The sequence below is a fragment of the Phaseolus vulgaris genome, chromosome 6 (genome assembly GCF_000499845.2).
Source record: "Phaseolus vulgaris cultivar G19833 chromosome 6, P. vulgaris v2.0, whole genome shotgun sequence".
Classification (NCBI taxonomy): domain Eukaryota; kingdom Viridiplantae; phylum Streptophyta; class Magnoliopsida; order Fabales; family Fabaceae; genus Phaseolus; species Phaseolus vulgaris.
In genome coordinates, this window is record NC_023754.2 from 19,591,611 (window position 1) to 19,607,696 (window position 16,086).

The 16,086-nt window shown below is 27.7% G+C and overlaps 2 protein-coding genes across 2 annotated transcripts; both read left to right on the plus strand.

The window, feature by feature from the left end:
* Positions 1-17: 17 nt before the first annotated feature.
* LOC137831617 (psbQ-like protein 3, chloroplastic) lies at positions 18-1,810 on the plus strand. The gene is made up of 3 exons (XM_068639368.1): positions 18-144; positions 389-868; positions 1,516-1,810. The coding sequence occupies exons 2-3, from the start codon at positions 407-409 to the stop codon at positions 1,609-1,611; spliced, it is 558 nt and encodes a 185-aa protein (XP_068495469.1). The 5' UTR covers positions 18-144; positions 389-406; the 3' UTR covers positions 1,612-1,810.
* Positions 1,811-8,924: 7,114 nt separating this feature from the next.
* LOC137831618 (cysteine-rich receptor-like protein kinase 2) lies at positions 8,925-15,242 on the plus strand. The gene is made up of 8 exons (XM_068639369.1): positions 8,925-9,527; positions 12,413-12,795; positions 12,882-13,004; positions 13,267-13,394; positions 13,518-13,731; positions 13,824-14,055; positions 14,193-14,343; positions 14,518-15,242. Exons 1-8 carry the CDS (start codon positions 9,028-9,030, stop codon positions 14,833-14,835), a joined length of 2,049 nt encoding a protein of 682 aa, XP_068495470.1. The 5' UTR covers positions 8,925-9,027; the 3' UTR covers positions 14,836-15,242.
* Positions 15,243-16,086: the final 844 nt, after the last annotated feature.

Below are 16,086 nucleotides of genomic sequence, written 5' to 3' on the forward strand. Positions count from 1 at the left end.
ACGCAATTGTATGTGAAGGGTAATAAGTAGAAGAAAAAGTTAAAAGCAAAGAGATTATCATCATCGAAAGCAAAAGCAAGTTGGTCGTCCATACAGTTTCCCTTCATCTTTCATCTTTCATCTTTCATCTTTCATCTAGATAAGGTAATGCTTCTACTTTCCACTATTTCATCACTTCCATTTTTGTTTTTTCTCTTTTTTTCTCTTCATCAAATCAACAAACTTTGCATTCAATTTCTCAATTCTTCTCCCTCATTCAATCCTACTTCGTTACATGTTCTTTTCATCATAAAAAACATCGTACTAAATCATTTAACATTGTCTTTTTAAAGATAAATTAGGAACAAAACAATTCATGTGAAGTAATTAATACGTTTGATGCTTTCAGGAGTTAGTTCCCATTGCAATGGAGTTAAGATCATTCATTTTCCAACCAAACTTGTCGCACTTGTTTCCAACATTCACATGCTATGTCAAACTCAAACCCTCTTTCCAGCATTTACAGCCCAAGGAACTATCATTGAAATTCACCAGAAGAAGGGTGGGATTTTTGGCAATCATAACTCCCTTGATTTTGGGTGGAGAAGGCATTTTCAAGACACAAAATGCAGATGCATTTGATTTTAGATTTGTGGCCCCTGACATGACAGCTGAAGAGGCACTGCGTGGTGTGAGAAATCATGCACAAGATTTGTTACAAGTTAAAGATTTGTTAGAGTCAGAATCGTGGAAAGCAGCACAAAGGAATCTAAGACGGAGCTCAGCAGTTCTGAAGAAAGACATATATATCATAATCCAGAACAAGCCTGGAATTGAGAGGGCAGAACTAAGAAAGCTTTATTTCACTCTCTTCAGCAATGTAACTAGAGTAAGTCTTACAACATGCCCCTCTTCAGGTGCATTTTCAATTTCATAACCATAAATGTGTATATATTCATTGTCAAGTTTCTCTTTTTTTCTTAAATCATAGTTTGTAGAGTGGTTTGATTTTACTCCATTCAATACTCATATAGCTTCATAATTTATTAAATGCATGTCTTCTACAAAATTATCTTGACTTCACATTCATTCATAAATGGACAAGATTGATTTTGTTCAATTTTAATGTGTGTATATATATATATATATATATATGGTTAAGATTAGAACACAAATTATTTTGTTACTAAAAGGAAGTATGAAGTTCTTCATTTTGCAGATTATTCAAAAATTTGATAACTGTGTAGTTTTACTTAAACATTGAGAGGTGATTTACCATTAACTTCTAGTTGCTCATTAATTAGGGAAAGTATTAGGGAAAGTAATTTGTGCATGATCTTTAATCGATTGTATTATATGACCAAAATAATCGCTTATACTTAGAATCTATTTGGTAAATTGATACTTGATATTCAAGTTGACTTTCTGATTTTGCATTGAAACTCTGTCAGATAGCTTCGTTACTAAAAATTTATTGTTATTTTTGTGTGTAAATGTCATCAATTGACAACATTCATGTATGGTGAAACGATGCAGCTAGATTATGCAGCAAGGGATAGAGATGGACCACAAGTCTGGCAGTGTTATGAGAACATTGTTGTGGCTGTCAATGACATTATATCCAGATTATAGCCTTTTGAAAATGGGGGGGTTGAACTGTTTTGATAAGTTTATGTCAAACAGTTGCCAAAATTGCTTCTTGCAAGGAGTGGAGTAATGAAGAATATGTACTCAAAAGTAGTTTCACAAAGAAAGGACCCTGTTATATACAATTATAGATCATGAGTTTGATCATGAAGAGTAAAATTATTGAATGTTTGATTATATTTGACACCAAGATGTTCAATTTTGATACAGAACAATCTCTAAGTTAGATTATGGAAATATTGACTTCTTACTTGTGAATTTGAGTTAAGACTTTTACTGAAAGAAGCTTGCCTTTTTTTTATTGTTTATTTAATTAAAAAGACTATTTAAAAAATGGTTTAAAGCCTACAAAAACTGAGATGCTCAAATAAACATAACCAAATATTTTTTATTAAAAATTTCTTATGTATTAAATTGTTTATTTATCTTTTTTAATGAAAGGTTTGAAGTTTCAATATAAAACTGACCTCTCACTAGCACTATAAACTTCAACTATATTCTGTGGTCACATAAATGAAGTATTATTAAAAGAAAAAAAAATAATACAAACTACTATGGGGTACTAGGCCAAGATCCATACTTGTGAAGAAAATTTCATCAAGAAAAAATAGGAGATTTACACCTGTTATTAAAAAATTTCAAAAAAATACTAGGAGGCAAGGTATTATGCTACACTCACTCTTGCCCCATTGATTACCTTCTCTGAAGATATGAAAAATTTTAAAATTTATTTGCTGACAAAGTCCCAATAGAATCCTTAACAATATCAATAGCCTTGAAAAGAAGGATCTAAAAATGAACATAGTTCATCATTCACCAGATAATAGAAATGACAACAACCATATAGATAAGCTTAACCTAAGGATTGCCTTCAGAATTGATAAAAACAATAATATCCGCTTTGAAGGTCGGTGTTCTGTCATGGTTTTGTCTTAAAAAGGTACCTCAATGGATTGAGGGATGAGAAAGTATATAAACTGTCATTTACATCGTTTCTTAAGTTATGTGGGGTATATTGGTGTACGGGAACAATATAAATTAAATGTTTTATCCTAAAATTAAACTATTATAAAATAAATCTTTTAATAGACTTCTAAGTTATACCATATTTTTATGGAGTTCAAACCAAACTTATGAAAAAAAACAAACAAAATACTTTTGCATTAATACATTATGTGTTATTTATAATTAATTTGGAGTAGGCATTCTAAAACGAATTAAAAAAATATCACTTATATACAAATATGATCATATCTTATTTTGAGATGAAATTCGTTCTATTTCCAAATTTTATGAATATAAATATTAAATTTACCTCGTTAAAATAATATAGTATGATAAATAAAAAAATAGATACACACCATTACGTGTTTCCGTTAGTTAATATAATTAATGTTTATGGGTCTAAATCAAGACTTTTTTTTTAAATATATATATTAAAAATTGTAGTTTCATATATAGTAATTTTAATTTTTAATATTATCATAACATATATAAGACTAAAAAATTGAGAAATCTATTATATAGAAGTTTTAAATCGGAAATGGTATTTTAATTTCTTATATAACTTTGTTTATAAACTATTGAGGTTAAATCTCCTCCTTATATCAAAGTGCACTACTATTTTATGAAAATCTTAAATCACATTCTACATAAAACTCAATTTAATCAAAATAACTTAAAAGTGAGTAAAAGTAAAGAGTTTCCCTTTCACATTATTCGTATTCGGAGAGTCGTTCATATAATAATTTTACTCTTGTCTCCATTATATATTTTCCTTCCCACACTATTTATTTATTTATTTATTTTAGAAAATTTTATCCAACATAATTTATTTTTTTTACTTATTTTACCACTCAAAATAAATAACATTTTTCTACCTCCGTTTTTCTTTATAGTATTCCTTCTATTTTGTATTTTACTTTTATTTTTTCTCCATTTACTGATAAAGACGTGATAAATTGTAATTCCATGCACGTGTAAATATATTCGAATATTTATCAAAAATAAATTTTCAATACAATTGAATTATATATATTGATACATGAATAATGTAAATTTGGTCTTCAACTTTCAACTAAAGGAATTATTTTTTATTTATTTAAGGATTACTTTCTATTAAAATACATACACATTGTTTATTAGTTGAGGTAAATGATAATTTAAATACACAAGTTTTTCCTAATTATTTGATGTGTTGTCTTTTAAAGATAAAACTGTGAACCTTCAAAGTAAACAATACATCAGATATAATGATTTTTTTCTCAATAAAGAATAAATTAAATTAAAAGAAAATACTTGATGGGTGCTTCAACTATTTACAAAATAAAGTTCCTATTAAGATCTAAATATCATTCATATAGCTATTAAACCTGACAAGAAAAATACATCACAATTAAAACAAAAGAAGTTGAAACAAGCAAAACAAAAAGCATCATTTTTTATTTATTTTTCCATTAGACTCAAGAACTACATCAACTTGAAGACTTGATGTCGAAAAACTATCTTCATGAAAAAAATAATCATTTCTAAAAAATATATTATAAGACCAAATATGTACTAAATCATTCCACATAAAAAAATATATTATAAATGATGAATATAGTGTGTGAATAGAATAAAAGGATACTATATTCGTATCATTTTGTCTTGCAACCTTAAAACGATCATTTAACTTGAATTTCGACAAACTCAATGACAATAATGGTATAAAGAGTTTAACAGTAATAATAGTTATACCATGAATTCCACTTGAAAATACATGAATACTTTAGATTTTTAAGATTTTATGGTACGTATAGAACATTAGTGATTGCAAAGTCTTAAACTACTTACTGGAACAATAGTTTAACATTATTACACTATCTTATCACTATAAACTTCACAAGTCCACGAGCATGACAAATGTTTTAAAAACTTTCAAAAGAAAAGTTGTTTATAGAGCATAGTGAGATATCCAACAAAAGTAAGTGGGTATTTATCTATTTTTAACTTCAATATATTATTATTTAACCTTTTATGTGGTATGATTGGTTGAAGATAGATAAGGTTAATTTATATATATGGCAAATTTTATCTTAAAATTTATTTAGAGTTTAATAGTTTCACCTGTTAGTATCTATAAACATATAATTTCACGTACTAATTAATAGATCTTAGCATGAGAGATTATATGTTAGAAATCTCACATCGACTAGAGATAAAATCAATCGTAGTATTTAAGTATATATAAATTTTTTCTTACAACCTGATTTTATAAGATTAAGTTAAACTTAAAGTTCAGATAGTTAGATATATTAAGAATATGAATCTAATATAATATATCAAAGAATGATAATAAAGGATGTCTACGTATTTCTAAAGTTTTGATTATAGGTTTAATTTAATTCTATATCTTACTTCAAGATACAATTCTTTTTAATAATTTAAAACAACTAAAAAATATTTGATTAAAAATATAATCAAATTATATCATACAAGCCAATCCAAACTCAGAGTTTATAAATTGATTGTATGAATGTTTAAAGTTCCAAAAATTATTTTCTTTTAAATTAAATTTGAAATAAACAAATAAAACACAATTACATTTAATTGTTTTTATTTGATTGACAATAAATAAATAAATAAATATGAGTCACTTTAGGGGTGGTTCAACCCTTTATACATAATAACAACCTGAATCAATTCCAATAGACATACTTTCATGTATGCATATAGAAAACACTCTTAGCTTAACCAAGAGAACGTCACCTAATATACTAAGTAAATATCTCATAAAATCATCTTCATACAAACTATCAGGTTTATGCATCAATTAAAAAAAGAAAAAAACATAAATTATAACTTGGATGAAATTCAAGATAAATCTTTAATTGGACCAACGCAACTAGATTGGTTTGTAGCACTCTAATTTTTGTTTTGTAACCTAAGAAAAGAAAGAGAGTGTGTGGTGAAAAGAAGTAAAATGTAGGATTGGTATTCGCATGCATCGATCTTTGTCTTGTGTGTGGGTCACTAAACCAAACCCTTCCAACTGTCATGTAAGCATATATTATTAGTGCAATGTTTGTTACAATATTTTAATGAAAAGAACATAAAAGCATTAAAGTGGTTGAAAACCCCTTCCAAGTGTGCACACAAACAGTGAATTTTGAGAATCGTTTGAAGTGTGAAAATTGAAAGACCAAGCATGGCGAGGGAGAAAGTTGTCGTGACTGTGAGAGACATGAATAAGTTGATTTTGTTGGGTTAGAAATTAGTGTGATATTTGCACTCTAACTATTTGGTTTTGATGTTGTTTGTGTGACATTAACAAGAATAATTGAGTTTTGTACTTTTGTAATCTTTTCACACTGATAAAGGTTTTGTTGATGGGAGACAGACACTACTAGGTTTTTCTTCTCACTAACAAGGAAACATCCAACGTTATTCACTTCTTCCAAATTAGTTGAGATGTTTGTGTTGTGGGGTTTTGAGTTAATCATGGTTAATAAGAGTTAAAGGCATGTTTAATGAATCTTCTTTTATACCTTTTTTATATTTTAAGGCCAAAAGGGAAAAATGAAAAAGGAAAGGCACTAATTGCGTAACGTCATGACCTTAAATACACAGAAAAATAAAGGGATGTAATAAGTGATGTGGAAGATTGTAGAAACCTTCAACTATGATTAGTAATTTTCTTCTTTCTTTCATCTTCAACACGCATAAAAAGGGAACATTTCTTATATGTTTAAACATTAAAAAATTATTAATATCTAAATTGGTTTTATTATTATAAATAATTTTTAAATTGATATTTAATTAGTTATGAAAAAAATAGTTATTAATTATTTATATTCTGAAGTTAATAATTAAATTATTTATATTGAAACTTTAAATGTAATATGAAGATATATAGTAAAGTAAATTGTTCCATAGATAATGTTTTTTTACCAGCTTCTACTTACTACATCACTTCCATTTTCGTTTTCTCTTGTGCTATCGTTATTTTCTGTTCAAGATTCTAAACTTCCATTCATGAAAGGATCAAACTTTGCATTCAATTTGTTCTGGGTACATGCTGTTTTCATCATAAAACATCGTACTGAAACCATAAAAAAGCTGTCCTTTAAAAAAAAAGAATAAAAACAATGCATGTGAAGTAGTTAATATTTCGATGTTTTCAAGAGTTAGTTCCACTATAATGGAATTAAGGTCATTGATTTTTCAACCAAACTTCATACATTTGTTTCCAACATTATTCAAATATCACATCACTCAACGAACTCAAACTTTTGTTTTTCCAACATTTAACGAAGGAATGTCTCACTATGATTTGTGTTTTAGTTAAAATAACTTTGATTTGTGTTACGTAATGGAGAGTTAACGTTATTCTTTTTATCTGTGTTTGAAATTATTATATTATTAATTAAAATCAATAAATTATTGGCAAAAGTATTTTTAATATTAATTTGTATATTTTGGGAGAGAAAATTAAGTTTCAAAATTATATGATTATATAATTATCTTTTGTTCTTTCTTTCCTCTCCTCCCAGCAATATTTTTACTAACATAAATATTACTTCCATCATTATTTGACACATTGTAATTTATTATTGTTATTATCATTATTACTATAATTATGGTTATTAATATTATTATTATTCTTATTATTATTGTTAACTTCAGATAATAATTATAAAAAGATATAATGAAAAGTGCATAAAGTAATCACAGAGTTGCAATAAGTAATTGCATTGTTTTCTTAAAAATAAAATTTATACACTTTCATTGGGTTGAAATTGTTTTTTTTTTAACTGGACTTGGAGAATACTAAAAATATTATTTTTTTGCACCCCATTGTTTCCATGTCCACTTCATAGGATGATGAAAAGACCAAAATATCTTAATCACACGCATATACTGTTGTCGTTTATATTCATTCCTAATTGAATGGCTGTTTTGAGAAGTTTTCGGATTCTGAAATTTAGTTTTAAAAGCTGATTTTATTTTAGGTTGAATAATTCGGAATGTATTTTTTTTTAAAATTAAATACATTTAGAATAAACACCGAATCAGTGATTTAACGTTGAAAACTAGCCATATCATGAGATTTAACACAATCCACTTGAGAATTAAAACCTTGAAAATGAGATCTAATCTGATATTAAATTATAATATTTATAAATCAATTCATAACATTTTTTGTTATATATTGTGATGTATTTCTTGAGTTTATTTATACCCATTTCTTAACAAAATTATAATTTTTGTTTTTTCAAGAATTTATTTAGCTGTGTACATGATCAATAATTTTTTAGGAGAGAAAATGGGAGCTGGGCAAAATAATATATTCATTTTAATGTAGTTTATTGTTTATGTTATAAGATGAAAAAAACACAACAAATGATTTATTTGATGATGGAATTGGTGAGTGTATGCTCTTTCACTATTATTAAGATCCATCGTGTGTTCATATTTATAAATCACCGGTTTATTATATACGACCAAAATATTATAAAATAATATTTTCATAAAATGATATTATAAAATATTTTTATAGTAAAAGATAGAAAATATTATAAAATGATATAAAAAACAATATCAAACACATATTGGGAATCTAATAAAACAATTGATTGAGAATGAAATTAATCCCTTAGTTAAAATGTATATGGTGTTAGATTAATAGGAAGTTAATAATTCCATTGTATTAATCCAGTTCGATTAGTACGAAGGTCCAACACAATTCTATAAAGAGGTTGTTAAGGACTAAAAAGATGTTTTCAATAGTATTTATCACTCCAAACTACTCAAGAGGATTAACTTGACCGTCAAAACATCTTTTGCAATACGTTCCATATCAAAAACGCAAGAAAAAACCTTCTCCTATATACAAAAACAATTAACGTCTATCTCGTAAAGTTAAAAAGAATTTAAAAACAAAATCTTACATAATAACAACAATTATAACAAACGACATGGAAAAAGAATTGAGACTTGAATAACAAACATAAAACTATAAAACCAAATTACAATCCAACACCTTGATTCATATCAAATCAAGTGAGATGCATTTCCCATTTTCCAATAATACTCATAAACCAGGTTAAACAAACAGAAACCTAAACTCATAAACAAGGTCAAACAAACTAGAGAAACAGACGACGACAAATCCTAATTCTTTTATCTAATTAATTCTCTTTCCGATTTTTAACTAGTTCATTATCCAAAGTCAATTTCACATTTCTAATAATTCGATTATATTGAACGTCACGTGTGACTAAACACATATATTTATACAAATATTGTGATGTTTTGAACATAATTCCGGCAACAGGAGGAATGTTTACTTGGATATATGAAGACGCAACCTGCCAAACGCATTCACAAAACCATTAATCTCAACAATGGTTGACAACGATGTGTACGCTGTTTTGGTCCCCAACCACCATCAACACGCACAACCTTTCTCTTTTTTTTCTTTTTATTCTCCATTCAATTCACCATCAACTTTCTAACCACTTCTTCTTCTTCTTCAAAATGCTGCTGCAACTGCATCTCAATCTCCTACCCCTAACTTTCTTCATCTTCTGGAGCCTTCAGGGTGCCCTAGGGGACCCTCAAATTCTTTTGCTGAACAAGGGGTGTAGCCAATACAACGCCACAGATTTGTCCAATTTCAACCAAAATCTAAACGCAACTTTGAATGAACTTAGAGTTCAAGTTAGCAACCAAAGCAAACACTTTGCCACCGCTCAAGAAGCTAGAGGACAAGACCCTGTCTATGCCTTGTTCCAATGTAGGAACTACCTCTCCACTGCTGACTGCGCCGCCTGCTATGACGCCGCCGCCGCCCAAATCCGCAACTGCTCCGCCGGGGCCAACGGTGCCCGTGTCATCTATGACGGTTGCCTCCTTAGGTACACCTTCACTATCACATCTATTTCTTATGCTTAATCATACACGGAAAATTATGCCCATAGATTATGAATTTAAAGATAAATATATATAATGATTGATATATTTGTAAATAAATGGTATAAAATATATATTAAAATAATAGTATTATTAGCTGTAAAGTTTTGATGTAATGATTTAAAAATAAATATATAATAAATACTATATTAAATGGTATAAAAAAATATATTAAAACAGTAGTATTATTAATTGTAAAACAAAAGTAGAAGTTGACAAAATATCAAGATCCATTATACATATATTTCACAATGATATTGATTACAGATAAAGATGTAAGAATAAATTTTAGTTCAAGTTTAAAACTCACTATTAAGTATATATATATATATATATATATATATATATGACTCATTTAGAACCTATTATAAAACTTATAAAAAGTATTGTTAATATAAATTCTACTATATGAACCCTCAATTTTTTTTTAAATTAAGCTAAATTTAAAAGTTCGCTTCCTATTTCATAATACAGAGTTTTATTATTTCATAAAATATTTTCTTATGTCTGTATATAAAAGTATTTTATTAATTATTATATTACAAAAGAAATTCTGTAGATATTTTTTGGAAAGAGATGAAAGATAATAATTGAGCAGTTGTCGTGTGAATGATGGAATTGCAATGGTTGGACTTTTGAGATTGCAGCCATGTTATGTATGAACTTGCATGCATTAATTATCAAATTTAATAATGTCAGGATCAGACTAAATTTTAAATATGATTTGACAAGGCATTAATTATGTGAGGAATTTCTTTTGTTGGTTTTGTCAAGAGTCGTGGTTCAGCTTTCTAGATGATAAGATAAAAAGATTAATGTGGTCTTAATTTAAAGGCTTGGCACTCAAATTAAAATAATCTAACTTATAGATTAAAGTAAAGAAGATATAAACAGATAATTGTATGTTTAGAATCTAATTAAAGTGTCAATAATACTTTATCTGAGATGCTTGTTTTAGCACGTTTTATTATTAATTGGAATTTATTCAAAACTGTAAAATCAATAGAGAAATTTATTAATAAAAGAATGCATTTTTTTAATCGTTTTATCCATTAATAAAGAAATACGTTCAAACAAATCTGTGAAAATACATTGCCAGTGTTTATTTTGAGATAATTTTCAGTTTAAAATTTTACTAATAAAATTAAAAAAAAAGTTTAATAAATATAATTTCTCTATTCTATGTTTTTTTTTGAGAAAAAAATATGGGTGTTACATTTCCCATGTAAGTAGGTAAACAAATAGAAAATATAAATTCTAGTTGACTTTTTGACAGTATGGTAATGAGAGATGATGTAATACCATTTTTCCTTAACGTCACCACCTTTCATAAGTTAAAAAAGAAAAAGGTTAATCTTATTCAAATTATATATTATTTATATAATATTAATCTTCTTTCTTTCTCTTGTATGCATATTATATATATATATATATATATATATATATATGTTCATGCTATTTTCTTTCACTTTTAAATCGTCTAAACGTATAAACAGAAGAAAAAACATAGTATTTCTTATTATTTTTGTTATTTTCCTAATCTCGTAAACTATTAATAAATATTTTATATACAGCATAATAATGATGTGTAGACTTCAAAAAATAAGATAAACTCTTGTAAATGCACATTTTTTTGCTTCTATGTATAAATTATTCGAGAATATTACTAGTTCTTATCTGAGCCATTAATTAGGAATTTAATACCACTATTATTTTAATTAGCCGTCACAAGATCGTTGTGTTGACCCTAGTGTGATCTTAGTTAATTTAATGAAAAAACATAGACCCATTTTGTAAAACTAAATCATAAAAATAATACAATACAATAGTATATATACATATATTAAATGTTATTGGTTGTGACCAATATAGAGTCATGATGTACACGTGTTAAACCAGTAGAACACAAATAACTTTATAACAGTCAAATGTGTAAAATTGAAAATATGAGATTTTATCCTAAAATCACTTATCTATCCTAAAATTATACTAAATAACATTTATATTTTCTTCAATTTAAAATAAATATTTATTTTTCTTATATTTTTAATAAAATGAAATTCACACTTTAAATTTTAAATAATATATATTAACTAATATTTAAATATAAAAATGATGAAAATTTAAAAAACAAGGATTTAGAATTTTTTGCAAGGAAAAAGTTCATAGATTTAATTATATATTTAAAAATCATAAAAATATATTATCAAATAAATTATAATTTTTCTTATAAAAAAATATATATTTTTGAGAAAATGATATTTATTTTTTTAGTTTGTAAAAATAATATTTTAAAAATATAAAATTTATTTAATCTTTTGTTTATAGAATTTTCTTTAATTTTTTATTTGAAAGCTTAAATTTTTATTTATTTTTTATAATTTTCTAGTTAAGTTCTTCTCAATATGATTTATTGAGACGAAATTTCACTTAAAAGTTTTTAAACACAAGCATCTATTATGAGTTTTATGCCGCTTATGCTCTTAAGAAAGTGTTATTTACTTTCTTTATTTTATTTAAAATACCACAATTTTATTAAAGAATATGAAAATTAAAACTAAAGTTTTAAAATATAAAAGTATTTTTTATAAATAAAAAACTAAATTTATTAGGAGAAAATTGAATCTACCACTCCTAAGGTTTTTTCAATGACATTAAAAGTTTTTCTAATTTCAAAATAAACATTTACATTTCTTATATCATTAGTAACATGCTCTTTATTTAGATGATTGAGAATGTTGATTTTCCAAGACAAGAACATGAGTTGGCAGTTGATGAACCTGAGTCATAGCTAACTTTGATGTTTTGTACTTTTAAATGTGTTGTTGAGGTATGAGAGCACTGGCTTCTTTGACCAGACCACTATGGCTGGCAACAGTATGATTTGTGGAAATCAGACAGCAGCTGATTTCAATACAACTGCACAGCAAGTTCTAAAGGATCTGCAAATTGCAACCCCCAAAATCACTGGTTTCTTTGCAGCTACCAAGACACAACTGGCTGGTGGTGCAATCTATGCCATTGCACAATGTGCTGAAACTGTCTCAGAGAGTGGTTGTCTGGATTGCCTCACAGTTGGATATAACAACATACATATTTGTTTACCCAATACAGAGGGAAGAGCATTTGATGCTGGATGTTTTATGAGATACTCAGAGACAGCTTTTTTTGCTGATAACCAGACCATTGATATCACACCCTTCTTGCAACAAGGTAGAGTTAGGAATCATACTTTCTTTACATTAATTTTGAAATACAAGGTAGAATGAATGATAGTAGTATATTTTTTTATCCTGCAGGGGGTTCAAGCAAGAAGGGAGCCATTATTGGTGGGGTTGTTGGAGGTGTAGGTCTTGTGGTGATCCTCCTTGGACTAATTGTCTTGCTTAGACTGTTCAAGAAACCCAAGAGGGGTCGAAGAGGTAAGAAAATTGGATAATTTTTGAATTGATGATTTCTTACATGTTTGGTCTGATTTTTATCACAGTACAGTATAGTATAGAAGTTAACAAACTTATCATGTATATTAATTTCATAGTAATAGAGTTAAATTTCTGCTAATAACTCCTTTAGTCTTTATTCCAAGGAATGAATTACTGTGGAGTGTTGAATTTCTTTGTTGCTATGATGAATAATTGGATCCATTTATTCACTAAGATGTTCCAAATTTCGTTTCCTTGTCAGATAACATATTGGGAGCAACTGAATTGAAAGGTCCAGTTTCGTTCAGGTATAAGGATTTGAAGGCTGCAACAAAAGATTTCAGTGAAGAAAATAAACTAGGACAAGGAGGTTTTGGAGATGTATACAAGGTAATTTCAACATTTTTATTGGAGTACATGTTTAAAAACAAGCATGATTCTTTCTGAGAAAGGTAGAGAAAAAGATCAATGACTTTTTTAAAACTGTAGCTAAATCACCAATTCATGGAACAGGGCACTTTGAAAAATGGGAAAATAGTTGCAGTGAAGAAATTATCTTTAGGCCACTCAGGAAAGATCGATGAACAATTTGAAAGTGAAGTGAAGCTTATAAGCAACGTTCATCACAAGAATCTAGTTCGACTCCTTGGATGTTGCAGTAAAGGCCCAGAGAGAATCCTTGTGTATGAATACATGGCAAATAACAGCTTGGATAGATTCTTATTTGGTAAAACTCATGTCAATCTCCTAATTGAAGCATTTTTTGAATCTCAGTTTTTTATATATTCCCCTCTCTTCCTCCCTTTTACTCAATCATAGGTGAAGGAAAGGACTCCCTCAGCTGGAAACAAAGATATGATATAATTTTAGGCACAGCAAAGGGTTTGGCTTATCTACATGAGGATTTCCATGTTTGCATCATACATAGGGATATAAAGGCTAGCAATATTCTCTTGGATGATGAGATGCAACCAAGAATTGCTGATTTTGGGTTGGCAAGACTTCTACCAGATGACCAATCTCATCTTAGCACAAGATTTGCAGGAACATTGTAAGACCAAATGTTTGTTTGTATAGAGTTAGATGTAATAAAAGAGACATCTATTTTATTATTATGTTTCCATTTCATGCTATGTGTAAATCAACATTGTTTCATTAATTATGCTATAAAATTTGTATACATGTCAGGGGATACACAGCACCTGAGTATGCAATCCATGGTCAGTTATCAGAGAAGGCTGATGCCTACAGCTTTGGTGTTGTAGTCCTAGAAATAGTAAGTGGCCAAAAGAATACTGGATTGAGGGAAGATGCTAATGGTGAATTCCTCCTTCAAAGAGTAAGCAATTTCATATGGTCACATAAGAACATTTTCAACTTTCTTTTATAGAGTAAATAGCCGATTTACTGATGTTTGTTCTTTTATCATATTACCTTAAAAGTTCTATTTACATTGAAATCAAACTCTTTCAAATAACATTTGGCCATATGAACTTTGGTCTTACTTTAACAGGCATGGAAACTTTATGAGGAAGACATGCATTTGAGGTTGGCTGACAAGACATTGGATCCTGAAGAGTATGAGGTAGAAGAAGTGAAGAAAGTGATAGAGATTGCTTTGCTTTGCATTCAAGCATCAGCTGCTGCAAGGCCAACAATGTCTGAAGTAGTAGCCTCACTGAAAAGCAAGAACTCAGTGGGGCAAACTAGGCCTTCTATGCCTGTATTTGTTGAATCTAACTTCAGGACTCGTGCAGCTGACACCTCTACCTCAACTGCTTCCTCTACATCTAATGCTACTGCTTCCATTTCTATCCTCTCAGCTCGATGAATATGTCTTAAGAAAGAGCTTATGTGATGTCCAATTAAGGAAACTGAAGGAAACAATGTTCTAAAAGAAGGGATTTTTCATCCCCAATTTTTGAAGTATTGTTGCTCAATTTTGTGCTACAAATGCCAGGTAAATTGTCAAGTATGATTGATGTGAAGTTGATGAATTAGGCACTATGTAGAAATGAAGCACATTAGTGAAGATTGGAAGTGGCTTGGAAAAGAGGGTCTTCCACTAAAATGTGCTTTCATTAATTTTGTATTTTATTGTAAAAAAGGTGGGATATTTTCTCAGCATATGCAGATTGGATTTTCAGAATGTATACAAAAGCTTCCGCAAGTGTGATGATAGTATGGGTGAGAATAAAATGATTTGAAAAATAGATAAATATAAAAGATTTACTCAAATTTCAGTCTATTTCTTTTCTCTATTTTTTTTAACAAAAGAATAGAATACGAGACTTCTAAAAGGAAGTTAATATCAATTGTTTCTCTTTGTACATATATCTAGTATTTTTTTTAATTGACTTTTTATTTTACATTCAGTTTCTTTATCTAGATATAGAATGAATGTATTGTTTGTATAAATTCAGACCACCTGCTTTGATCTAAGTAAGAAAAAATAAACGGAAAAAATATTCCTTTACATATCTTGTCGTTTTTTTCTCTTTTGTTCATCTCAGTACTTTTTTATAATATATTTATTTCTATAATAATTTTATTTCTGTATTTTGATAGTTGTTAATTTTTTCAACCTTAGAACAATAAAAGATATTTAAAAATAAAATAAAATTAGTTTTAATTTTTTAATAAATAAATAATTTAATTTATATTTATTTAAGTTATCCTTAATCAATAGTAATTTATATGTTATGAATTTGTGAGTCTTTATAATAGAACTTGTAAATTATTTTTAATCTAAAAATTCAAATTTAAAGATGACAAATCTTCTCACTCATAATTTTTTATCTCACTTTTTATATACATATCCTCTCATTCATCTCCTAGATTCAAAACTCATAAATTTTCTTACACTCACCTCCTTTATCATCATCCATCTCTTTCATATACTTATCTCTTTCATCTACACACATTTCCTCATTTTCTTTATTCACACTCGTCTACTTCATCTACATTCATTTTCTTCATTAACGCTCGTCTTCTTCATTAACTGATACTAAATATCATTTTCTTGTAATGATTATAGTTGATAAAAAAAATATGCTAACTATAATAATGATATAAACAACTT